The sequence below is a fragment of the Oratosquilla oratoria genome, chromosome 12 (assembly GCF_046742065.1).
Source record: "Oratosquilla oratoria isolate Oo_2021 chromosome 12, ASM4674206v1, whole genome shotgun sequence".
NCBI classification, from domain to species: Eukaryota; Metazoa; Arthropoda; class Malacostraca; order Stomatopoda; family Squillidae; genus Oratosquilla; species Oratosquilla oratoria.
Window position 1 is genome coordinate 7,309,818 of NC_134788.1, and position 27,655 is coordinate 7,337,472.

At 38.9% G+C, this 27,655-nt stretch overlaps 1 protein-coding gene across 1 annotated transcript in view; it reads right to left on the reverse strand.

Annotated features, from left to right (window-relative positions):
* Window positions 1-27,655, reverse strand: part of LOC143030931 (protein argonaute-2-like) — a 238,563-nt gene that overhangs the window by 105,671 nt on the left and 105,237 nt on the right. Inside the window, exon 8 of the mRNA XM_076194202.1 lies at window positions 7,397-7,582. Coding sequence (XP_076050317.1) covers window positions 7,397-7,582 — 186 coding nt within the window. The remainder of the gene's footprint in view (window positions 1-7,396; window positions 7,583-27,655) is intronic.

Below are 27,655 nucleotides of genomic sequence, written 5' to 3' on the forward strand. Positions count from 1 at the left end.
AAAGGTAATGCTGAATTGATCATGATAAAAGTCGAAGGCAAGAATATGAAAAGTAGAAAGTTTGTGGTGACTTATGTGCCTCCAAAAACAAGCGCTTGGAAAGAAATCGAACATACAAAAATGCTAGACGACACAAGAAAATCACTCAATGCGATACTAATGGGTAAGGGTAATCTGGTAGTTATGGGGGACTTCAATTGCAAAGAAATTTGTTGGGACAGCATGACAGTGCAAGGAGGAGATGACTCGTGGGGCAATGTACTGCTAGATATGACCATGGAGTACACAATGACCCAATGGGTCCGTGAAAACACAAGGTACAGAAATAATGAAGAGCCATCGAAACTAGATCTAATATTTACAACAGAGCCTGAAATAGTGCATAAAGTCCAGTATGAGACACCAATTGGAAAGAGTGACCATGTACTCATTGAAACTATACTAAAGGAAGAAATAGACATAGAGAGGAACGAAAAGCATAGGAAAGGAAGACTGAGGTACAACAAAACAGACTTTACAAAACTAAAGACATTCTTCCGGAATGCAAACTGGGAAATATTTTACAGGGAAGAAACAGCAGTGGAAGAGAAATGGAATATATTGATGGAAAACTACAATGAAGGGGTAAACAGGCATGTACCAAGACAAAAGCGAGAGAGAGAGTACATTAAATGTTGGTTCAACAAAAGATGCAGTGAGGCAAAAGACAGAAGGGACAAAGCTTGGAAAAAGTGGAGAAAAGACAAAAAACAAAGCAAATGGCAAATTTATGTTAACTATAGAAATGAGTATGTTAATGTGAGAAGAGAGGAGAAAAGGAACCATGAGAAGGATATTATAGACAAATGCAAAGAGCAACCCAAACTATTCTATCGGTATGTGAATGGTAAACTTAAAAACAAACAGGAATTGGTGAAACTATGCCAAGGAAACATAGAATACACAGAAGATTTAGAGATGGCCGAAGTCATGAACAATCACTTTAAATCTGTTTTCACCAGAGAGAAAATACCAAATTTTGACATAGACAAAAACAAGAAATCTCCCCTCATGAATGAGTTTACAGCATCACTAAAGGAAATATCAGAACATTTATCAAGGCTGGATGTCAGAAAATCACATGGCCCGGACGGTATTGCAAATTGGATTCTAAAGGAGTGCAAAGAAGAACTAACAGACAAAATACACATCTTAATAAACAGCTCACTCAAAGAAGGAAAGATACCCGAGGACTGGAAAAACGCTAACATTGTACCAATACACAAAGGAGGAAACAAAGAAGAACCCACCAACTATAGGCCAGTATCACTAACAAGCACCATAGCCAAAATTTGTGAGAAAATAATCAAGAATAGATGGGTAAAACATCTGGAAGACAATGACATATTAAACCCAAGACAATTCGGATTCAGACAAGGAAGATCATGCTCCACAAACTTAATATGCTTTTACTCAAGACTAATAGACATAGTGCAAGAAAGAAATGGATGGGCTGATTGTGCATTCCTAGACTTGCAAAAAGCCTTTGACAAAGTACCACACAGAAAACTACTAAAAAAACTGGAACACATAGGAGGAATACAGGGAAACCTACTAAAATGGATAGAGGACTTTCTGACTGGTAGAAAGATGAGAGTAGTGCTCAGAGAAAAATATTCAGACTGGAAAGAGGTGATCAGTGGAGTACCGCAAGGATCTGTGCTAGCACCAATAATGTTTGCTATCTATATGAATGACATGGATGAGGACGTGAACTGCTACATGAGCTTCTTTGCCGATGACGCCAAACTGCTAAGGAAAATAGAAACTGATGAGGACTGTGAAGCACTGCAAGCAGACCTAAATAGGGTATGGAACTGGAGTCAGAAATGGGAAGTGGACTTTAATACTAAGAAGTGTAGCATAATGGAGTTTGGAAAAAGCAAAAACAGAATATCAGGAAAATATACAATTGGAACCAAAGAAGTAAAGAAAGTAGGATCCGAAAAAGATTTGGGAGTAATTATCACGAACGACTTGTCCTATGATATACAGATTAACAAAATTGTCGGGGAGACTTACAACTTGCTAAGATCAATAAAAGTGGCGTTTACATACTTGGACGAAGACATGATGAAAAAAATATTGGTTACATTGATAAGGCCTAGATTAGAGTATGCAGCGACATTGTGGTCCCCCCAGTACCAAAAAGAATATAAAGAAAATAGAAAGAATCCAAAGAGCAGCTACAAAAATGGCACCTGCACTTGCAAACCTATCATACGAAGAGAGATTGGCTAAACTGGAGTTACCGACACTGGAGCAAAGAAGAGAGAGAGGTGACCTATTGACCATCTACAGAATCATGAAAGGCACAGAGGTACTCGATAGTGAGAACTTACTTAACTGGGACAAAAGAAACACAAGAGGACATGGAAAGAAAATCAAAAAACATAGCTATAGAAGAGAACTGAAGAAAAACAGTTTTCCTCATAGAGTTTTGGACACTTGGAACAAACTGGACAATGGAATAGTATGCGCAAAAACCATTCATGAGTTTAAAAACAAACTAGACACTGCAAGATACAAAGGCGGGACATCACGAGCATAGCTCCCCTTCCCGCAAAATACAACTAGGTAAATACAACTAGGTAAAAATACATACATATACATATATATACATACACATACATATACATACATATATATACATACATACATATACATACATACATATACATACATATATATACATACATGCATACATATACATACATGCATACTGCATACATATACATACATGCATACATATACATACATACATATATATATATACATACATATATATATATATATATATATATATATATATATATACATATATGCATATTATAATATACCTCCCCAAAATCTGTCACTAACTGCCTCAGACCTCTGTGGGTGGTTAAGAACAGGGTCTCATGCAGTTTTTGACGGAGTTTGGGAAGGTATGTGATAGTTGCTACTACATCACCCTATAAGGGGTGTCTGCTGTTTGTATAACCAAGTATGAGGAAAGGCTGCGGAAGCTGTTGGAAAAGATTTTTCATATCTTCATACATCAACTGGTCACTGGGAGGTATATAAATAGAACATACTGTGTACCTTCTTCTCCCAAGATCTACTCGCACTGCAACGGCTTGTAATGGGGTTTGCAAATGAACAGTTATTTGAGGAGCGTCATGGCGAACATATAGTACACTTCCACCATGACTTCCTTCTAGAGGATTATGTGGGGGTTCTACAACCGAAATACTCCCTGGGAGAGGGAATATTTTGGTCTAATTTGCTCTCCTGTAAGCAAACAATTGTAGGTGATATATCACGTACTAGTAGTTTAAGTTCCTCATATTTTGCCAGTAGACCCTGGCAATTCCATTGTAGTAATGATATGAAATTTAGTTTTTGTAAGACTTCTTGGGTGGTCTTTCTATTGGCACTGCTTATTTTGTAGGTGGGACTACTACTAACTGCTGTACTGTTTGATAGAGTTGGCCTTGAAAGACTGGGTTTACTGCCAGCATTCATTCCTTTTTTCGTATGTTTCTTTGATGGATGGAGATGTTCCTCATGAATCTTAGCCTTTATATTAAAGTTTTGGTGGTACTTGGATTTTTTTGTGATTCAGAGTTGGTTACTATATCAGAATTTCATGGGGAAAGGACTTCATATCTATTTGAGGTGTGTATTTTGGCATTTTTTGGTTTAGGAGAAAGTGATGGAGGTCTCTCATGTTTGTGGTTGTCTGATGTGCTAGTATTATTGATTTCCATATCTAATGCTTGAGGTAGTTTTTGATCCTGACTGATCTCAAGGAGATCAGGTAACGATGATGCCTGAGATGGGGAAGGCAAGGATGAAGGAGTGGGGGATGAAGGTCTCTCATTATTAATTGAAGAGCCATTCTTCTTTGGGGCCATCTTGTCCTCCTTGGAGGGTTGTGCTCTAGCCTCAACAGGATGAGCATTTGACCCAGATGGCTGGGCCACTACCACAGGGGTTGATGCACCTGTTGGAGGAGGTGCAACCACTGATCCCCTTGCGGTAACAAGGGGTAGTGGATTTAGAGCTCTCGCATAGCTCTTTGAATGTCCCATTTGACTTTTTGCGTAGCCAATACTTATGGGCTCAGCACTTGCTTTATTGATTGCTGCCAGCTCAAATTTGAATATTTCACAGCTCTTATAATTAGATTTATGTTCTAGCTGGCAGTTTAGACATTTGGGAGTTCTGGAACATGCATCGTGATGAAGATCAGAACAGTTTATACAGAGTTTAACATTTTTACATACTTTCGATGAGTGGCCATATTTAAAATAATTGAAACATTGCATTGGTCTTTTGTGGAAGGGTCTTACTGTCACCTGTTCGTTCTCAAATGTCACGTGGGAAGGTATGTCAGTCAATGAAAGTCAAAATCATCATACCAGATTTAGATGCCTTTTTTACTTTCCATATTGTAGAGGGGCTCATGTTCAGGATTACAGTTTCTGTCAAGTCATATAGATCTTTGTCAGAGATGACTCCTCTTCCATAACTAAAGTTTAAATGAGGCTTGATCTCCTTAACCACTTCAGTACGGAACTTAAATCTTGCGGGCAGCAGCCAATGCCAGCCGTATGACGTAACATAATAATATTCGCATCATAAAATATAGTCACCGCTTATATCGATCGTTCTCTCTTTCACCCGCGAATTTTGAAAACCACAGAGAATAGGATTCAGGGTGCATTTGGGAGAATGTAAAAACACAGGGGCGACTACAATAAATATAATCAAGATGCCGATATGGCAGCGTCGCGAATCCACTTGCTCCTCATGACGCCTACGTGTGCGGCACCGTATGGAAGGGGTTAAGCATTTCATTATCTTTGACCTGCATCCGAAGCACCATCTGGGCTTGCGTTTTGGATTTTGCATGTACTAGCACAGTGAATTTTCCAAAGTGGGAAATGTCTCCACTTTTAATGCCACCTACTTTCTTTTGGAGGTATGTACCAGCTAAATTTGTAATAATTATAACTTTCTTCCTTTGCTGTAGCAATCAACCACATAGGAGGATTGGGAGTCCTTGAGTCATCATCTTCTAGTTGCTGATCAATAGCTGGAGCCCATTCAGATGGTACACATATGTCCAGATTAGTTGGAACTTTGTCTGTTAAAGCTCCTCGTAAATCAGATTCACATATTTTTAGGCTGCCTATGTTATAGCTGGCTTTGAGTGCATCCTCATATTTACTAAAATTAACCCAAGCTTTCCACTTTTGTTTATTTTCAAGAAAGTTCATTCGAATTTCTGAGATATTACCAAAGTCACCTAGAGTATTTGAGATAATCTCATAGTTACATTTTTTCTGAGATTTGCTTTTTTCCTTATCCTTGTTTGTGCCGAGAGAGGAGTCCAAGTTAGGTCCAGGTTTGTCCGGAGGATCAGGAGGGTCTGGGGGTGGAGGTATAGATGCCAGTTTGTTACTTGCTGCAGAGTTATTGTTTTCTGCATTGGTTGTGGCCATATTTGAAAGTTAGTTAAGAGGAATGCATGGAAGAAAGATACTATGGCCTCCCAATGCCTTGGAAGGTGAAGGAAAGTTCCCCATAGGACCAGAAAGTTCCAGAATATGGTCATTTACACGTGCAGGACCTCGGAATTGAGCTGTAGACTATGACAACCCGATTTGTCCTCTGGAGTTTTATCCCATAAAAAATGGGGCCAGCATAGTTATCCTGCATGTGTACTGGAATGGGGGGAAAGGAAGTCAACAGCCAGGTACCTTCCTCACAAACATGTATTCCCCAGTCGGCAGGCTTTCGGCCCTCGCAGGGAGTAGGGACCACATGGTATACATCCCCACTTGATTGGGTTCAAGCATGCAGCTTGGAAGCCACCAGGTTACCAGAACCTTCCCAGTAAGTATAAGAGAAAGACTGGAGTGTAGAGCTGGGTAGAGAATATGAAGAAGAGGGATAGGTGAGTTCACCAAGGGGAAGAGTGAGGGGGTCGCCCATCTATTACCTATCCAGTTGGTGCCAGCACAAACTGCAAGTGGAAGGAGAAAAAAATGGAATATTGGGCTGAGGGTGAAAAGGTGGCCAACAGATTTTGTCTGGAAGCTCTGGGTCAACCTTAGCAGCATGGTCAAACCTACCAGGGTGAAAGACTACCCCGCTGCCACTGCTTGACCCTTCATTGCTTCATGCAAGCCCCCCAACTACATCAAAGTACTGGGCCCTTGGGGGGCATGAAAAGAATGAGTACAGAAAGAACAAAGAGTGTGGAAAGCAGAGGTAGACGGAGTGAACTTGAGGGGAAGATTGAGAATAAGATGAATGGATGGGGTGATAGGGGGCCTTGAGTAAAAGGGGAATGTCTGTTGAGCTGGGAAGGGTGAGGGCAAGAAGAAATAGATGTGTATGCAGAGTGGTTGTAAATTGGCAATTAATTGATGCAGCCCAAAGGGACTCTGCTCATCTTTTTCATCTTCACAAGAGGGGTCAAGGAGGGATTACTCTGCACTGTTTTCCAGCTATGAAGTTGGTTAATTAACCCATTCAACTCCGATGTCAAGATTCTTGTCATTTGGTCAAATAAAACAAAAAATCATAAAACACCAAAATGTTTGATCAAACACCAGAAAAATATGATGTCAGTCCTCGCTTCGCTCACGAAGCGAGGACTGATGTCATATTTTTCTGGTGTTTGATCAAACATTTTGGTGTTTTATGATTTTTTGTTTTATTTGACCAAATGACAAGAATCTTGTCATTGGAGTTGAAGTTGGTTAACCATTTTGTTGTCATTGTCAAGAATGTTTGATGCTAGTTTTGACACATTGCTGGTTTGATTATAGAACTTTCCCAAGTGGCACCATTTAGGGGGGTAGGGGCATTGATTTTACATTTTCAATGTTTTTTACATTTCTCCACATTTTACCATGATCAGCATTTCCATCTATTTTGCTTTCAATTTTTTCCAATTTTCTTTCTGTTTGTTGTTTATTTGGTTTGAGATATTTTGTTTAATTGTTGCAGTTGTTCTTTTCCTTGTTCTGTTATGAAATTATGCGCATTGCATTGGTGGTATTCTTAGAGATCCTCAATTTTTAGCATATCTATGGAGTTTAGAGAAAACAGTGGTAGAGTCAAAGGGGTGGTAAAGATACAAGACAGAGCACAAAGTGACCCAAGACTGGGCTGTAAAGTTAACACTTATTTTCCTATACTATTGATTACAAAAGACAAAGATGACAGCAACATACCCTTGAACACATAACACTGTATTATGCAAAATAGATAAAAAACAAATCCTATACTACTACATGCACCCCGACATTAGAAAAGAAATTCAGCAACATAAAAAAAAACAAGTAATATAACTTACTGCACCTGCCACAGTTGCTCCTAAAGCCTTCAGGAAAGGGTCATTATTCAAGTCATTTTTTTTTGCAATTTGTTGAATACGGTAAAATCTCTCTTGTGGAGAAACTGCAGTTGACTGAATGAATTTCCTTAGCTCATCGGGTGACAGCTTCTTTGAAACTTTCTGACCTTTATCAATTCTAAGGTACTGCAAAGAAATTGAAGGAGATTGTTTTGAGTAATAATAATAACTATTGCTTCAAGTTTCACTAACTGGAAATCTGTGGCCCAATAATGGCTGGTAACAATCCCTAGGTCCTCGCATACAGTTCCATGAGAAGAAATTTTGGACTGTGTTGCATTGGGAACTATTTCCATGGTACCAATTGAAAATGGCTGAAAGAGGGAAGCAGTCACCAGTTGTTAGCAATCTTTATGTGAAAAGATGTAGGAAAATTGATCAAGCACTCAAGGACCAGGTCTGGAGACGGAGTGCCAGCCCCTTGAGGTTCCATTTCTATTAAATGGGGAAATACAAATCAGAAATGCAGAAACATGTTCAAATTTTGGCAACAATGTCATCATACTTTGCCATCCTGGTCATATTTTGTGTCTTGCAGAATGTACATAAAAAAGGCTTGAGAGAGGGGAAGAGGAGGGGTGAGAGAGAGCAGGGGAGAACAAGTATTTATGTCCCCTCTAGGGTATTGGCTCCATGTTATTGTGGGGATTAAAAACTGCTAAGTAGGATGCAGCTGATACTTTTGGGTATATATGGGGTGCCCCTACCGACCAGAGCCACACATTTTGTCTGTGGTAGAAGAAACCTCTGTTCATAGAGAAACGATAATACTTCATTATACTGCGACTGTCTCTTCATTATGCTGTCCCCCCACTCTTGTTACTGTCCTGTACCATTTCTCTGAACATTCATTTCCTTTCTTTGCCTAACCTTGTGGTGGGGGAAAAGAATGCATATGGGCCTGGTAGTGAGAAGAGTAGAGGAAAGGGAGGCTTTTTGGATAGACTTAAATGAGTGCATAGAGGGATTAGGGAGAAATGTCAATGTAGTGGTACTAGGAGACCTTAATGCTAGGGTAGGAAATGAACCAATAGACAGAGTGGTTAGGAAGTGTGGAGTTCATGGTGATGTGTTTAGAGAGTTAATCATAGCTACCGTATTTTTCGGACCATAAGGCGTGGGCAAAATCATTAAAATCAGCCAAAATCGGGTGGTGCGCCTTATGTGTGGCTTTAAGGGGGTTAACTCTCATTTCGGTGAAAAATACTCGATTTTGTCAAACTTCGTGTGTGGACTGGTGTGGTGTCCCTGAACACTGCGGGACTGGTTTCCAGACGTATAACGCCACCCTTCTCAGGTAATGGCGGGTTTAAAGGGCAAGAGATTTAAAGGTCCGCCCGTCAGCCACGCCCCTTTCTTTGCTATGGTTTGTTTTCCTTGTATTTTGTTTTTTTGTTTTTGAGAATTTTATACTCTGATATTGTTGTACGATAGGTTAGGCAGCAGTCACCACACTCAGTGCGATCGAAAAAGGGTTCAGCATATGCGTGCGTAATTTCTCCACGTGCTATCCTGTTTTATACATTTCTTGTTTATAAATTCACTACTCCATAACTAAATATGTCAGATGTGATAGTTGCCGAAGTATTTTGCTCCATTCTGAACCTGAGAAGTGCAAGAATACTCACTTTAGCAAAGGGATTGTAATGCATGTGTACCATTCATTATGTGAAGGATATGGAAGGTTAGGATTGTCACGATTCTCAGCTGGCATGGGTACAAAAGAAATGTAATGAACATCTGCTGCTTACTTCCCAGAAATGGTCAAAGGATTATGTAAGTAGATATGTGCATTTGATACTCTTTGGAGGCACTTTTATGGAGTAGTGAATATATAAACATAAAAATGCTATTTTCTCAAAACTAGTTTTTTCGCACAAAAGTAACCATAACTTTTTGTGTAAATAAGCAATTTTGATCATTCTTGTTGGAAAATTATTGTGATACTTATATCTAACAATATTAGTAAATTCATTCTTAACCTACTTGATATATATTTTTGACATTTTTTTAAAGTTGTGATTTTTTTTTTTTTTTTTTTATAATTTGCTATAAGGCCGACTTTCTTTTTCACTTATAATTACGAGTATACTAGTTTAGGTACATCTGGATGTCTACTAACTGTACACCAAAGGAAATCATTATTCTCCTCATACTTTTGGAAAAATAAACGTTATTTCAAAAATAACTCAAAATTGCAAGTAAATCGTCTGTTGTGTACAACTTTCTTAATGGATTTCAATGAAATTTCTGTCACAGATGCATCCCATTTCCCTGCACATTGTGTTAAATTTCCATTGTCTTACATAAAAAGATAAGGTTGGGAGGACCAGAAATGCATAATCCGAACGAGCGAATCACCGAAATGAGAGTCAACCCCCTTAATGCAAAAAAATGCCTCGGATAGTGACGTACTATTTTGACACGTTTCGTAGCTAGCCTGCCGACGGCGACAGTGCATAGGCTTAACAAAAGTTACAACCAAGTTATAACCAAGGTGCATGTATCTTGACAAGAAAATTGCAAATACTTCGACAGTTTTCGAGTTCATGCCATTTTGTCCCAGGAAATCGGGCCGAAACGTGCGGTCTGAATAATCGCCGATCAAGCGTAAACAATGATGGTTTTTACTGACAGGCACAATTTTATACAAGAATTTAGCTTATGGTTACATTATTTGACCTATTTTCTTTAGGATGTGTGATTTCCATGTAATTTTATCAAAGAATTACGAATACCATCAAATTACATGAAAATCACACAATTTAAAGAACATAGTTGAAATAATTCAACTATATGCAATCTATTACACTAATAACACAATAGTAGCAAACTTAATAGTGTAGCTTGATCCATACCACCAGTGATCATAGATAGCGGGCAGGACGAATCGTAGCTGTGGTCCGTAATATTACGGAGGATAAAAACGTAACTTCTCTTTGATCATATTACATGAAAATCACACATTTTAAAGAAAATAGTTCAAATAATTCAACTATAAGTCTATTACACTAATAACATAATAGTAAGAAACTTAATAGAGTGAAGTTTGATCCATACCACCAGTGATCATAGATAAGATGGCGGGATGGACGTTGATGTTGTTGTTATCCGATAATCCGACCAGATAAAAAAAAAATAATAATTAGTACCACCGATTTCTCAGCTCTTCCGTAACACGCTGCCTTTATTTTGGTATTACAATAATCCGCGAGACTAGTAGTTTTCATTCATTTTGGTCAGTTGCCAATACACTGAATTTATTTAGCTCATTTTTTACGCTGAAACATAAACCAATTTTCGATTTACTGCTGAATGCAAGCGGCCATGTTTATCTTATGTTTTTATGTACCGACATGCAACTAATGATGTAATTGTTTGAAATTTACTACAATCGTAGTAAATACACTCGCATAACATTTGTATGAATGAAATTTCCTGCAGTATGTAAATTTGGCTGTTTGCATGGTGTGCGCATAAAATGACGCGCTATTGTGCTCGTCATCGACGGTGGCGTCTCTGGTGGTGTTTGACCTAACCAGGTGCGCCTTATGTAAGGACGGGGAATAGCAAATTACGGGTGCGCCTTATGGTACGAAGCGCCTTATGGTCCAAAAAATACGGTAATACAGTGTTTAAGAAGAGAGTCAGGCAAACTCCATTATGCTACATTTTTCTGTGTTGAATTTTACTTCCCACTTCTGACTCCATTCCCAGACCCTGTTTAGATCTCTGTAATAATTTACAGTCCATTTCAGTACTAGCTTTCTTCAACAGTTTTGTATCATCTGCAAAGAGACTCATAACATTCCACTCCCTCATCCATTTCATTCACACAAATGGCAAACATTATTGGAGCCAGCACTGATCCTTGTGGGACTCCACTAATTACCTCTTCCCAAATAGAAGTCTTGTCTCTGAGCACTACCCTTATTTTTCTTTCATACAAAAAGTCCTCCATCCACTTCAGTAGCTTACCTTGTATCCCTCCTATGGTTTCCATCTTTATTAACAGTTTTTTTTGTGAGGGACTTTATCAAAAGCTTTTTGTAGATCTAGGAAAGCGCAATCGGCCCATCCGTCCCTTTCTTGTATTATATCTAGTAGCCTCGAGTAAAAGCAGATCAAATTTGTGGTGCACGATCTTCCTTGTCTGAATCCAAATTGTCTCGGATTTAGTATATTATTCTCCTCCAGATGTTTTATCCATCTATCTTTTATAACTTTTTCACAGATTTTTGCTACTGTGCTTGTAAGTGAAATTGGTCTGTAATTTGTTGGGTCTTCCTTATTTCCTCCTTTATAGATTGGTACAATATTAGCATTTTCCAGTCTTGTGACATTTTTCCTTCTTTGAGTGAGCAACATATGTATATTTTGTCTACTAGTTCTTCTTTACATTCTTTTAATATCCAATTTGCTATTCCATCCAGGCCATGTGATTTTCTGACATCAAGTTTCATTATTTGATCTATTATTTCTTTTCATGTTATTATTATTTCCTTCATGGGGGGGATATTCACTTTTCTCCCTTTAATCTGTGGTTTTACTTTTTTTTTTTTGCATGTAACTTCCTCCATTTCTGTATTTTCTAAATATTCAGTATTCCCTTGGCATAGTTTCACTATTTCCTGCTTGTTTTTCAGTTTCCCATTTACATATCTATAGTTTTGGCTGATTTTTATATTTACCTATTTTGTCTTTCTCATATTTACATTTTTCTTCCCTACGTATTCTTAGGTATTTGTTTCTTTGGTTAACATATAAGTGCCACTTTCTAGGTTTCCAGTCTCTTCTCCATCTCTTCCAAGCTGTCTCCTCTATCTTTCACTTCACTGCACCTTCTATTAAACCAGCATTTTATGTACACCCTCTCTTGTTTTTGCTTTGGTACATATTTTTCCACTCCTTTATAAATCTTCAACAGAATCATCCATTTTTCTTCTACTTGTGTTTCATCTTTGTAGAATTTTTCCCAGTTTGCTTCAAGAACAAATTTCTTAAGTTTCTCAAAGTCTGTTTTGCTATACATCAGTCTGCCCTTTCTGTGTTCCTCATTTCTCTTTATATATATTTCCTCTTTTAATTCTAACTCGAGTACTATATGGTCACTCTTCGCAATTGGTGTCTTGTATTCAATTTTGTCTACCATTTCGGGTTATGATGTAAATATTAGATCTAGTCTTGATGGTTCTTCATTATTTCTAGATCTAGTACTCTCATTCACCCACTCTGTCACTGCATATTCCATGGTCATGTCGAGCAATACATTCCCCCACTGATCTTCTCCACATTTCACTGTCAACTCTTCCCAACATTTCTTTCCAATTAAATTCACCCATGAGTACTGCATTACTTCCATCCATTAGCATCTCATTTAATGAAGATTTAATATCATTTAACATTTTGAAGTGATCTTTCTCTGTCCAAGACCCTGTTCTTGGGGGCACATAAATCACTGCAAATTTTCTGCTTTTCATGTCATTATTTTCAACTTTTATTGTGATCATCTCTACCTGTTCGTACTATATGTAACTTTTGTCACATTTAAGTTTTTTTTAATCAGGAACATGACCCCTCCACCTTGTTTCTCCTTCCTATTTTTAAGCAAGTGATTAAATAATCCATGTCCAATGCTGTTTGGTACTAGTGGATCTCTCAATTTTGTCTTTACAATTCCTCTTACATCTGGTTTAGCTTCTAATAGATAACAGTTTAACCACTTCCATATGGTGCCGCACACATAGGCGTCATGAGGAGCAAGTGGGTACGTGATGATGCCGACGTCGGCCTTTTGATTATATTTATTGTAGTCGTACCTACGTAAGATTCATTCTCTCTAAACTGGCTGCATCATATTTTCTATGGTTATCAAAATTCACGGGTGAAAGAGAACGAACAATTAAGCACTGACTTTATTTTTTATAATGCGATTATCTTCTTGGGCCACTTCTATTCATAGTATATATAAATGATATAGACCATGGACTAAAATCTACTGTTTCCAAATTTGCTGATGATACAAAACTGTGCGGAGTGGCAAATGATCATTCAAACCAATTAGATATTCAAGTAGATTTAGATAGATTACAGCAATGGTCTGAAAAGTGGCTAATGAAATTTAACATGAGTAAATGCAAGGTAATGCACATAGGTAAAAACAACAATAAGTACGATTACAAGTTATTTGGAAATTCGTTAACAAAAGTGGATAGTGAAAAAGATCTCGGCGTAATTATCAGTAACGACCTCAAATCACCCAAGCAGTGTATTTCAGCCTCTGAGAAAGCAAATAAGATTCTGGGACTGATTGCGCAATCTTTTGATTTCAAAAGTCCATCACTCATTAATAAGCTATATAAATCGTTAGTTCATCCACATTTGGAATATGCTGTTTCTGTATGGTCACCGAATCTCATTAAAGACATTGACAGACTGGAAAAAGTACAACGGCGAGCCACAAAACTAATTCCAAATATCAAAAATAAATCATACGAAAATCGACTAAAACACATGAATCTGTTTTCCCTAAAAAAGCGTAGACTCAGAGGTGACTTGATACAGGTCTTTAAGATTTTAAAGGGAATTGACAACATCAAAAGTGACAAAATTTTCACATTGAATGAGAATCAGACAAGAAACAATGGTCTCAAACTGTCCGGAAATAGATTCAATTTGGAAGTAGGTAGAAACAACTTTGCCAACCATGTAGTAAATGAATGGAATAAACTTCCTGCACAGGTAGTGCAATGTAGTTCAGTTCGAAACTTTAAGAATCAGTTAGATAAATACCTAAGTAAGATGCTGTAATGATTATAATTTATTTTATATTATTTGTTTTTGTTTTGTCATCATTTGTCTGTCTGATTTTCATTTATTATTGGTTATATGTCAATTTATTATTATTTACTATTTACTTGTTTGTTTATTATTTAACTATACCTATGCATTTATTTATGTATTTTATTTGTTATTTACATTATTATAGTTTTTATTTATTGTTTTATTATTAATATGATTTTTTTTTTTCGCATCCGACCTAGATATGGATCAAAAAGTCTCCTGTCGGCATGCTCCGCCTTTGTAATCCTTTGTAATTATGACGCGACATCGCACATCGGGCATCTAATGCTGCCAGACGTGCGATGTGCTCCGTATTGAAGGGGTTAATCCTGAAATCAAACCATTTATATTTGTATATGGCAGTTTTGACTTTCTACATCCTCTATGTTGTTTTCTTGGTCTTTCGTTTTTTCTTTCTCGAGTATACCACTTTTTTAGTCTCGTATCTAACACTCTCCAACAGAACTGTGTTTTCTCGATCTCTATTCTCTTCTCGTTTTTCTTCTTTAGCTTCATTTCTTAATGTCCTAAATTTTTCCTTTTCTTCATCATTCCTGTCTCTTTTTATTGATATAGTGTTCACTTGCCAATTTTCCTGTTCTTATTAGAATTTCTTCTACTGCCACTTGTGACATTAATTTAATCTTTATTGGTCAAGTTTTTCCTTCTACATATTTACCCAATTTGTGTACTTATTCTATTTCCTTATCTATTTCTTGGTCACTACCCTGTACTCCTTTCAGAACACTTTTTGCCAATTCTTTGTCCTCTTTTTCTCTCTGGAACCAATTTTGGTTAAGTTTTTCCTTTAAACCATACATTTTTTCTTTTCTACTGTGTCTCTTACTAAGTTTTCTTTTTGTTTGATTGCCTTGATAAAGTAATTTTCAAAGAAATAGTCAACAGATGCAGGCTGAAGCTGCAGTTATCAAGATACATACATGTATATGTATGTACCTTGATAACGGCATCTTCAGCCTGCATCTGTTGACTATTTCTTTGAAAATTACTTTATCATCTCCCTTATCCTTTTTCCAATCATTTCTAAGCTGTTGTAATTCATTTTCTCCTATGCTTTTTCCTGCTTCCGTGGTCATTGTTTTAATCTCTTCATCTACCACTTTCTTTATGGTCTCATTCTTTAGGTTTTAATTTTTTCTCTCTCTTTTTTCTTTTTTTTTCAATTTCACTTTTCAGTTCTGCCAGTTCCTGTTTTAGTACCCTAATTTTTTCCTTCATTCCATTGTTCACTTTCTTTAAGACAGCCACTTCACTGTTCAAGTTATTACTTGTTTTCCATAAATCATTTGTTTCTTTTCTCCATATATTATTAATATTTCTCACATTTCTATGTCTAAAATTCTACTAAAGAGGCTTCTTTCATGTCCCGTAAATCCAGAAAAATGACTATCCTCACTACTATCAAATAAAAATCTTTTGGTACCTCTTGGTGATCTAAAATCAGGATTTATGTTCTGCTTCGGTTTCACACTAACAAGCGCTTCTGCATAACTGTTTACATTCGAACGCGGTGGTCAGCCATCCTGGGAATCTTCCAACCTGTCAACACTTTCCTCCATTTCCCTTCTATTTCTCACTTTCTACATACATACATACATATACCAAAGGCTTTTTCCACCTTACAAGGGAGGTAGCAAAAAGAAAAGGCACAAAAAAACTTCTCACCCATTCCATCCCTAAATACACTCCACTCCTTCACCCTCTACCCTCCCTCTTATCTTGGCACCTCCTGGATGACGGGTCATCCCTGCATTTTGTCCACTGCCCTGGGTCAGAGGCAGTGTCGCAAGACAGCACATCCACAGCAAGGCCGCTTCATTAAATTGGCGACCCCCTCTCTCCATCCCCTCATACAGAAAAAGAGAAGAGGGGGAGAAATCTCTCTGGGCTGCATCAAATTTTTCACACATACTACCTCACCCCCCATCCCCACACCCATTCTACCTCATGCATCACAACATCATCCATATACAACCATTATCCATTCAACCTTGTCTTCTGTCCTCTCCAATCCTTCCTCGACAGACATTTCCCTATTCCCCAAAGCCCCTTTCACCCCATCCATTCATCTCATCCTAGGTCGCCCCCTCATGTTCACTCCCTCCACATCCACCTTCCATACCTCTTTTACTAGTCTTTCTTCACTCATTCTTTCTGTGTCCAAACCATCCCAATACTCTTTCATCAACCCTATCTCCCAGCTCCCTTACCACCCCTGTTCACCTCCTCATTTCTCATTCTATCCATCCTAGTAACCCTCATCACACTTCTCAGACACCTCATCTCAAACACATTCAAACTCCTTCTCTCTTATGTTCCATGTTTCTGCCCCATACAGTGCTGTTGGCACTATCCTTCATACAGTCTCCTCTTAGCCTCCATTCCCAAATGTCTATTCCTCATTACACTTTTTAATCCACCAAGGCATTTACTCACTTCTCTCAGTCTACATTCTACCTCCACCTTTACTCCGCCTTTTCCTGCCACATTTGCACCCAAGTATCTAAAACTATCCACTTCCTCCAGTTGCTCTCCCTTTATGCTCACTTCCAGATTACTGCCACGTACATCTCATCACCTTACTTTTACCCACATTTATCTTCAACTTCTTTCACACACTCTACCAAACTCTGTCACCAACTTCCTCAATCTCTCCTCTGATCCTGCAAACAACAGCTGTCTCACCTCCCACTTTTCTCCATTTTCTTTAAACATCTCCAATTCCTGACCCACTACCCTTGCATTTACCTCTTGCACTGTAAGGACAGGAATTTTGAAGGGATATTATTTTTGGAATTTCGTTTTATTTATCTATTTATTTATTTGAGTGTTGATTTGAGAGACTGGGTATTATGGACGTCGTGACGGTTTTACTCAACCAAGAAGCAAAGTAGAAAATAGAGCCTTAATAGACCATGAATTTATTCTATTCTATGTCTGCCTATCAAGATGTGTTGGCAAAGAGCCTTACTATAATCATTGAAGAAGAACATACAATAGGAGATAGCTACAAATATATTTCAGCTGATTTTGGTTCAACTGAGTTTCGAGACGACATTAGAATGTTCTCGAACGTAGCGGGCGCACCGTAGCTCCGCCCACCCGTGACGTCACTAAACGTTCGGACAGAGGCGTAAGCTAAGGCCATTAATTTTAAGAGTAATAGGAAAAATTCCCAACTTTCAGTTCAGGATTCCACTAGAGAAATAGTTTAGGGAGAGATTGTAGCAGCTAGGGGCTCTGTTGAGAAGCTAAATGAAGTTTTACAAAATAATACAACAGGGAGGTTAGTAGTTTACCCATAGATACGAACACATAGCCGTCTCGTTCTTTTTGTGCGCAGCTAAAATTTTAATCTGATGCCAAAAATGATTCCGATAACAGGTATGGACACGTTCTGTAAGATTAATGAAAACAAATGTCAATATGTGAGTTAAATGATATAGTGCAGATATAGTAGGTAGATAGTTATCATTATTAAGTTTTGAATCTGATGCCAAAAATGATTCCGATAACAGATATGGAAAAAGGGGTTTAAGGGAGTGTACTTCACAAACACTTTGCGTATATACATTAGCTATGAGGGCGTAATCCTTAGAGTACAATTCTGTCTGTGATCGTTCTCTAATAAGAATACGGGGTTGAAGGTAGACACAGTGCTTGAAGGTAGACACAATATTATAAGTAGACTTATACAGTGACCGGAAGGTTGGAGCGTAAATAACTACGTTTTTCCACGTGCCTGTGACCTTACTTATGATGCCCATAAGAAAGAAAAAACTGTGTTATTAAATGTCTCGCATACCCATATATTTTTCATATTGTAAGGATCAATAGATTAGTTGGAGAAAACCACAATATACTTTTGTATTTCCTTACTATATTTTTGCTTCAGTGTAATAATTAACACATAGCAGACCTTCGCTTATTTTCTTTTACTACCCCCACTTGGGCACAGGCCTTTTCGCTACCCAGAACCAACCCCGAACGACCTGAGGAAAGGGGACGGAGTCAGACGTGAATAACAAGGAGCAGTTTCCATTTATGGTCAGATATATCCATATAGACGATTGGGTGGTGGCAGCGTATACCTTGATTTTTTTTATTTCCCAAATCGTTCTTATGTGGGTATCTCTGATCACTCCCATTGGAGGTGCTCTTGGTTAAACACTAAATCAATCGACGGCACCACAGCACCACCCCATCCATGTATAAGTTGAACAGCCAGGGTGACATAATATATCCTTGACAAAGTCCCACCTTTACCTTGAACCACTTTCTCTCTCCATTTCTAATCCAAACACATGCTCTACTACTCTCATAAAAACTCTTGACAGCTCCTAGAAGCTTTCCTCCTATCCTCTATATCTGCAAAACCTTCCACAGTGCCTTCCTGTCTACCCTGTCATAAGCCTTTTCCAGATCCAAAAAATACCCAAAAAACATCCTTACCTTTTCCTATAACTTTCTCACATATGTCTTACCACAAAAATTTGATCTACGCAACCTCTACCTGTCCTAAATCCACACTGTTCCTCGCCAATTACTCCCTCTGTTCCTCTTCTAATCCTCTCAAACAAGATCCTCCCATAAGCCCTCCCAACTACACTTAACAAGCTAATCCCTCTGAAAATACTACACTCACACTTGTCCCCTTCTCCCTTGTAAAGTGGAACTATACAGGCATTCCTCCAGTCCTCCAGCACTCTACCCTCTCTCCAGCAAACATTAAGTAACCTCACCAGCCAATCCACCATAACTGCACCTCCTTTTTTAGACATTCTGCATGGCATCCATCCAGACCAGGTGCCTTACCTGCTCTCATCATCTTAACAACTGCCTTCACTTCATCCTTCCTTATTTCTCCTCCATTTTCCTCATTCATCACGGTCATTTTCTTAGCACTTCCCACTGCAACTATCTTTCCCTCCCTGTCCTCCTTCACATTTAGCAACTCCCTAAAGTACTCTTCCCATCTCCCTTTTACTGCCTTCTCTTCCATTATCATCTCTCCATCTGCACCTTTTACCTTTTCTTCTCTACTTGATTTGCCTCCTCTTCCTCTCTTAATTTCTTTCCAAAACATCTTTTTATTACTTTCAAAATTTTCTGTCATACTCTTGCCCCATTTCACATCTGCTCTCCTCTTTGCCTCCTATACCTTCTGCTTTACTTCACTTTTCTTTTCTTTGTACCTCTCATATGACTCCCTCGTCCTGTTTTGTAACCCATCTGTGAAAGCTCACTTCTTCTCTTCTACAACCTTCTTTGTTTCCTCATCCCACCATTCACTACCCTTCCTTCTATTTCCTCCTGTCCTTCTTGTTCCACACACCATCTTTGCACACTTTGTGACTTCCTCCTTGAACCATCCCCATTCCTCCTCCACTCCTAGCTCTACTCTATCCTTCACTCCCTCCCACTCCTCCCTCAGCTTCTAAGCACCTCCCTACCTTTTGTCCCTTTCCTCTTTCTCCATCTATCCTCCACTCTCAACTTACCTTCTTCAAAAGAAATTATCTGATATTCCCCCACTCTCTCCCCTTAGCACATGTACATCCTTAACTCTTCCTATTATACTCCTATCTACCACTACATAGTCCATTAATGCTCTATTTACCACCCTTCCATCCACCACCCTCTCCCACGTGTACTTATGCTTGACTTTCTTCCAAAACACTGTATTTGCTATCATCAACTCTCTTTCTAAACACATCTCCACCATCAACTTTCCACCACAATTCTTTCCTGGAAGTTCACATTTCCCATCCACTCTGTCAATTGGTTAATTTCCTACCCTAGCATTAAGGTCTCCCAATATTACTATATTGACGTTCCTCCCTAATCCCTCTATGCACTCATTTAAATCTATCCAAAAAGCCTCCCTTTCTTCTACACTGTTCTCACTACCGGGCCCATATGCACTTACAAAAACCCACATCTCCTTTCCCAGTTTCACCTTCATCCACATTATCCTTGAGGAAACCTCCTTTCACTCCACTGCACGTTTACCTATCTCTTCACTCACTAATATAGCCACCCCTTCTCTCCCTCACCCTGTCTTCACTCCTGAGAACCTCCCAATTACTACTCCCAAACTCACACTCGCCCTTCCCTCTCAACTTAGTTTCACTCAAAGCCATCACATCCATCTTTCCTCTCACAAACATACTACCTATCTCTTCCCTTTTACTCTCATCTGTGATCCATGCACATTTGAAAAGACCCAAACCAGGTGCTGGTTGGAAAACTCCTAGACCCTTTTATGCCTTTACTTTTTTTTTGGAATGTCCTCTGTGGGGCTACAGGAAGGATGCCTGGTCCCAATCCCCGTCCAGTTTTTCTCACCTCTTATGATCCAAGTAGAAAGACTTGGTGGCAGTATTCTTTTCCCTCCAACACTGCGTAAGCGAAACAAGGAAATGAAATTCAGAGAAATGGTACAGGTCAGCAACAAGGGGTTGGGTGATAGCATAACGGAGGGACAGTAGCAGTATAATAAAAATTTCATCATTTCTCTGTGAGCAGAGTCCTCCTCTATCAGAGATAAAATGATGTGTGGCTCTGGTCTGTAGGTTGATTTATGAAATTTTTGGCTTGAAGGCCAAGCGCCGAAGCCTGTAGGCCATTCAGCGCATATTTATCTTGTATAGATAAAAATTCAAGTAAAACAGTAAAAACAATAAACATTCACAAAAACATATCACAACAACATACACTCACAAGCACTCATATACACAATCTTAAATTTCATAAAATAAACCGGTCTTTCCAAAACTTTAAAACATTCTTCACATGAGCTTCCTCCCCTAAAATTTGTTTAAAAGATAAATTTGTTAAAAAATTTGCCCTGCGCTTATTAGAGAATGCAGGGCACTGAATTAAAATGTGTTTTATTGTAAAAACTACTTGGCAAGTGATTGGGGGGCCAGCCTTTCTGCTCCACTTGCCATAAAAAATTTATGAGTAATGTAGGAATGGCCAATTCTCAATCTTGTCAAAACAATACTTGACCTGTCCAAAGGAGGACACTTCCAAGGATTCACCAAGGGGTGAATCTCTTTTAGCTTGTAACTACCGTCCAGCCTTGTCCACTGTTCTTGCCACTTCTCCATTGTATAACAATGAATCACTTGTTGAAGTCCGTATGTGGGACTTTTCAGTCTGTACATGGCTGAGCCTAGTGGCGGCTTTGGTTGCAGCATCGGCCTGTTCATTTCCAGTGATACCCAAATGAGATGGCACCCAGCAAAAGTTTACTTTTATTTTCTTTCTGTTGTTGATGAGAATTAACCAGTCCTGTATTTCTTGGATTAAAAAGTGAAGAGGCAAAAATGTATTTACAGAGGATAGAATGCTCATGGAGTCTGTAAAAATAACAACGTTCTTGTTGCATGGAACAGAATTAAAAACAAATTTGAGGGCGTTGCTGACTGCCAGCAGTTCAGCCATAAAAACAGAGCTAAAATGGGGCAATTTTCTCGTTAACCACTTCGGTATGGAACTTAAATCTCGCGGGCAGCAGCCAATGCCAGCCGTACGACGTGTCGTAATAATACTCGCATCATAAAATATAGTCACCGCTTATATCGATCGTTCTCTCTTTCACCCGCGAATTTTGAAAACCACAGAGAATGGGATTCAGGGCACATTTGAGAGAATGTAAAAACACAGGGGCGACTACAATAAATATAATCAAGACGCCGATATGGCAGCGTCGCGAAACCACTTGCTCCTCATGACGCCTACGTGTGTGGCACCGTATGGAAGGGGTTAAAATTGTGCTATCAGATACAACAGCACAACCAACACCATCTTGGGATTTTGATCCATCTGTATAAATTAAAATTGAATCAGCATGTACTGATAAATGTTCTAAAAATTCAATTTTTAGCTCTACAGCAGTTCTATTATTCTTCTTTTTAAGAGGACATATTACAGTGGGGCATCGGTTCCAAGGAGGGAATTTGGGAGGCGTGATCTCAGCAATTGTATTAGGAACAAACCCTACCTCCTCTGTCCCAACTTCACATCTCACTTCTATAGGTTTTGGCAGAGTATTTTTCCTTGGAGCTCTGTCTACCGGCTACTTTACATATTTGAAGTTTGGATTCTGTTTTGATGTTAAGACACGAGATATATATCTAAGGCTTAATTCCTCCCTGTGAATATAGAGGGGAGGAATTCCTGCGTCCACATACAAGCTATCCACTGGAGATGTTCTATAGGCTCCCGAACAGATCCGCAAAGCCATATTGTGGACTATATCAAGCTTCTTTAATGAAGTTTTGCATGCTGATCCATAAATTTGACATCCATAATCCATTTTGCTAAGGCACAATGTTTGGTAAAGCCTTATTAAAGTTATACGATCTGCTCCCCAGTTGAAACGAGACACTACCTTTAGTATATTAAGTCGCTGTTTAACAGTGTATACAACCTCGTTTATGTGATGAGTGAATGTGAACCTTTTGTCCAAAACCAAAACCAGACCCAAATATTTTACTTGATCTTCATATGGTAATATGACACTCTCTAAGAATAGTGTTGGTATCTCTTCCTTGCGTCTTAGTCTGGAAAACCTTATGGTTTTTGTTTTTTCAGCAGAGAATCTGAAGCCCCTGCTATTAGCCCATGCTGTTGCTAAGTTAATAACCTCTTGAATCTTTTGGCCTGTTTCTAGTGTTGTCGATTTGCTGCACGCAATAGCGAAGTCATCAGCATAAGCCAATCCATGAACTCCTGTGGGAACTTGTTCTAACAAACTATTAACCCCTTCCATACGGTGCCGCACACGTAGGCGTCATGGACTTAGATCTCGGTGGCAGCAGCCAATGCCAGCCGTACGACGTGTCGTAATAATACTTGCATCATAAAATATAGTCACCGCTTATATCGATCGTTCTCTCTTCACCCGTGAATTTTGATAACCATAGAAAATGCGATTACAAAAGAATTAGAAAGAATGTCATTATGGAGGGGCGACTACAATAAATATAATCAAGACGCCGATATGGCAGCCTCGCGAATACACTCGCTCCCCATGATGCCTACGTGTGCGGCACCGTATGGAAGGGGTTAATGGCTATGCTGAACAGTGTAGGACTCAGAACACTTCCTTGGGGAATCCCTTCCTCTTGAAGATATGCTGAAGAGAAAGAAGAGCCCACTCTGACTTTAAATAACGGTCAGACAAGAAATCCTTTAAACAATTGAACATATTACCCCCAATACCCCACTCTGCAACTTGCTTCAGAATGCCTCCCCGCCAGGTAGTATCGTAGGCATTTTTCAAGTCAAAAAACACAGCGATGCTTGAGTTCTGAATTGCAAAGGCATTCTCAATCTCACGAGTGATAAAAAGCAAGGTGTCCAGGGTGCACTTATTTCTTCTAAATCCAAACTGTTGGTTAGATAGGAGATTATTAGATTCCAAAAACCAAACTAAACGTATATTAACCATTCTTTCATAGATCTTACAAATGCAGCTAGTGAGAGCAATAGGTCTGTAACTTTGTGGGTCATGAGAGTCTTTTCCTGCCTTTAAGATTCCTATGATAATTGAAGTCTTCCAAGATTTAGGAGAAGATCCAGAAGACCAAAATTTGTTCAGCACATTTAAAAGGAATTTCTTTGACGATATGGATAAGCGAGCAACCATGGAATAAAGAATGTCATCCTCTCCAGAAGAGGTTGGGGAGGATGAAGATAAAGCATGATCCATTTCTTCCAAGGTGAAAAGAAGATTATATGCCTCAGAGTTCGTATTGGTAGGAGGAATAATCGTGGTCTTGGCTCTAATTCTTCTGAAATCATGTGAATAATGTAGTGGACTTGAAATATCAGCATAATGTCTTCCAAAAGCCTCTGCTACTTCTCTTGTATCTGATATAAAAGAGTCATTTATCTTCAGAATGGGTAAAGGAGATGGAGTAAACTTTCCTTGTAATTTTCGAATCCTATTCCATACTAAGGTAGGGGAAGAGTCATATTTCAATTCGCTAATATATTTAATGAAGGATTCCCTCCTTGCTTTCTTGAAGATTTTCTTCTGCTTTGCTCGAGCTCTTCTGTATGTTATCTTATTGACTAAACAAGGATATCTCTGATATCTCTTAAAGCAGGTTCTTGTAATCTTTCTGCTTAAAGCACATTCATCGTTCCACCAGGGGACTATTGGGCGTTGAGGTTTACCAGCTGTCCTAGGAATGGAAGAGAAAGCACCACAAAGTATCATGTCTACCAGATAATCATATGCATCAGAGTTACTACAAAAATCACTTGTCTTATACTTAATCTCTGTGGATCTCCTAAATAATTCCCAATTAGCCTCTCCTGTCTTCCATTTAGGTAAGCAAGAGGAGGGAGTGTTCTTTAAATATTTTATATGGATAGGCCAGTGGTCGCTACCATGTAGATCTTCATCTACTGACCAACTGTAGTGTAATCTTAAGGATGATGATCAAAGTGTTAGGTCTATAGCAGAACTTGAGTTGTGAAAGACATCAAACCTAGTTTTGGAACAGTCATTCATCAAAATGACATCGTTATTATTAATAAATTCTTCAATTATATTGCCCCAGGGGTCACACCTTGATTCACCCCATAGAGGATGCTTGGCGTTAAAGTCACTCATTATAATAAAAGGCTCAGGGAGCTGGTCGACCAAAGATTGTGAGTCATTTAACTCAAACTGACAGGGGTGGTTATATATGTCAAGGAGTCGATCTTCCAGTTCAGGTTCCAAATACAAAGAACATAAAGTGATCCATTTAGTGGTAAAGATTTGTACTGCACAAGCCTGCAACACCGAATGTAGGTGGACACTTCTGTGGTTTACAGATTTCCTAATGATACCGGTACCTCCATGGGCACGGCCCCCAATCATAGGACGAGATCTGTAAAATTTATAATTAAGTCCAACATTAGGGTATAAATCGCCAAGCATAGTTTCTTGGAGACAAATAGCAGACACATCATGTTCTTTAAAGAGAATCCGAACCTGCTCTCGATGAGAATTAAAACCTTGAATATTCCATTGCATTATGGACATTATACTGTTTTCTTTTTCTTTTTTGGATCTACTGGTCTGGAAAGAGAAGTCTGGGAGAGAGAGGGTCTACAAGATGGGTTCTTTTATAATTTCTTTGCTTTCGCGGGTGGCATTCTCCTCTCTGACAATGGTCCGACAGACGATGTAGAGTCTGGGTTATTAGTTCCTTTCTTAGATTGCATATCACGATTTGGGGAAGAAGATGGAGATGAGGGTGGACTGTGGAGTCTTTTACTGTGCACAGCTTCAGACTCCATAGCTTTGCTTCTGTGCGCCTCAACTGTGTGAGGCACATCAGTCCGTGATCCCTTTATTGGGGAGCCCCCCAAGTTTGGAAGGTTGACTGATTGAGAGGAGGCTTTATTAACCCCTTCCATACGGTGCCGCATACGTAGGCGGCATGAGGAGCAAGTGGATACGTGAGGCTGCCATATCGGCGTCTTGATTATATTTATTGTAGTTGCCCCTGCATAATGACATACTCTCTAAACTGTCTTTAATCACATTTTCTATGGTTATCAAAATTCACGGGTGAGAGAACGATCGATATAAGCGGTGACTATATTTTGATGCGAGTATTATTACGACACGTCGTACGGCTGGCAGTGGCTGCTGCCCGCGAGATTTAAGGCCAGTACTGAAGAGGTTAAAGGAACCCTGTGGGGTTTCAGCAATAGGAACTTTAGGTGCCCCTCTAGATGGGGCAGGAGACATTCCCTCAACCGGGGATGGGAGAACCTCCGCAGAGGAGGGTTCAGGAGTACTACAATTTCCAAGTTGTGGACAAGAACGATTAGGTCTAGTAGTGACTCTTTCACGCTGAGGCTTGGGTTCAGCATTTGGTTGATCCTCATTGCTTCTGTGCACCTCTACTGAGTGAGGCACACTAGTCAGCAATCCCTCTATTGGGGAGTCCCCCAAGTCTGGAAGAGAGATTGCCTTCACTGGAAGAAGCCTGTGAGGTTTCTACAATAGAAACCTTAGGTGCCCCTCCAGATGGGGCAGGGGACACCCCTTCAACAAGGGGTGAGGAAACCTATACAGAGGAGGGTTCACAAGTACTAGAACTTCCTAGTTGAGAAGAAGAAAGACCATTAGGTTTCATAGTAACAGTTTTACACTGAGGCTTGGGTTCAGTGTTAACAGAAGAATTCATATTGGCATTTTTATTTCTATTGCCTTCTACAGTTGGCTGATCCACTTTACTATTTGTTTTAACAACATCACTGTATCTTTTGGAATTACTTAATAGTCTTTTAGCATGTCCTACACTTATATGTTCTGCATGAGCTTTTAGTAGTACAGTAATCCCTCGAATAACGCGGGGTTTAGGTTCCTGAAATTACCGCGTATAACCAAATCCACGTATGCTGATATTTCATATTAAATACCGGGGTAAATCTTTAGTTTCGACCATAGGAGTAATATAGCAATAGAAAATTAAATATTAATTTTGTAAATTAAAATGTATCACCATAATATGCAATTTTGTGTGCGGAAATAAAAACAAAACAAAAAAGGTGCTAAAACAGATTTTTTAAGTAACGAAGTTGTGTACGACAAATACGCCATGTTTGTTATGGTAGATGCCGACGTCGAAGATATGAAAGGATGATAAATTCATCTAAGGTAAACTAAACTAAACTAACCTAACCTGCGTTTATTAAATCATTACCTGCAAATTAGATGTCATCCGGCTCGTCCGTGTTCTCGTCGTCGTGAGAGACGTTGGCGGGCTTTTCAACCACTCTCTCAGCTTGCAGAGTATACAAATTAATATTTAATTTTCTATTGCTCTATTCCTCCCATGGTAGAAACAAGATTTACCGGTTAGGTTAGGTTAGTTTAGTTTACCTTATACCAATTTATCATCCTTTCATATCTTCGCCGTCGGCATCTACCATAACAAACATGGCGTACCATTCGTCGTACACGACTTTGTTACTTGAAAAATCTGTTTTAGCACATTTTTTGTTTTTCATTTCCACACACAAAATTGCATATTACGGGGATACATTTTAATTTACAAAATTAATATTCAATTTTTCTATTTCTATATTACACATGATGCATAGGACATATCACTTCTCAGTTTGTCCAAAATGACGATTTTTTCCGATGTCATACACTTCCTTTCTCGCTTAGCAATTTTTCCAGCCTTTCCTTGAATCTTTGTCTTTGTTGGTTTAGAGGAGTGCATCGGTGCCATGTGAAGAACATGTGGAGGGGTAATGAACACGACTTCCAGAGCAATTGACCAGCACTATGAATGGCGAGAGACT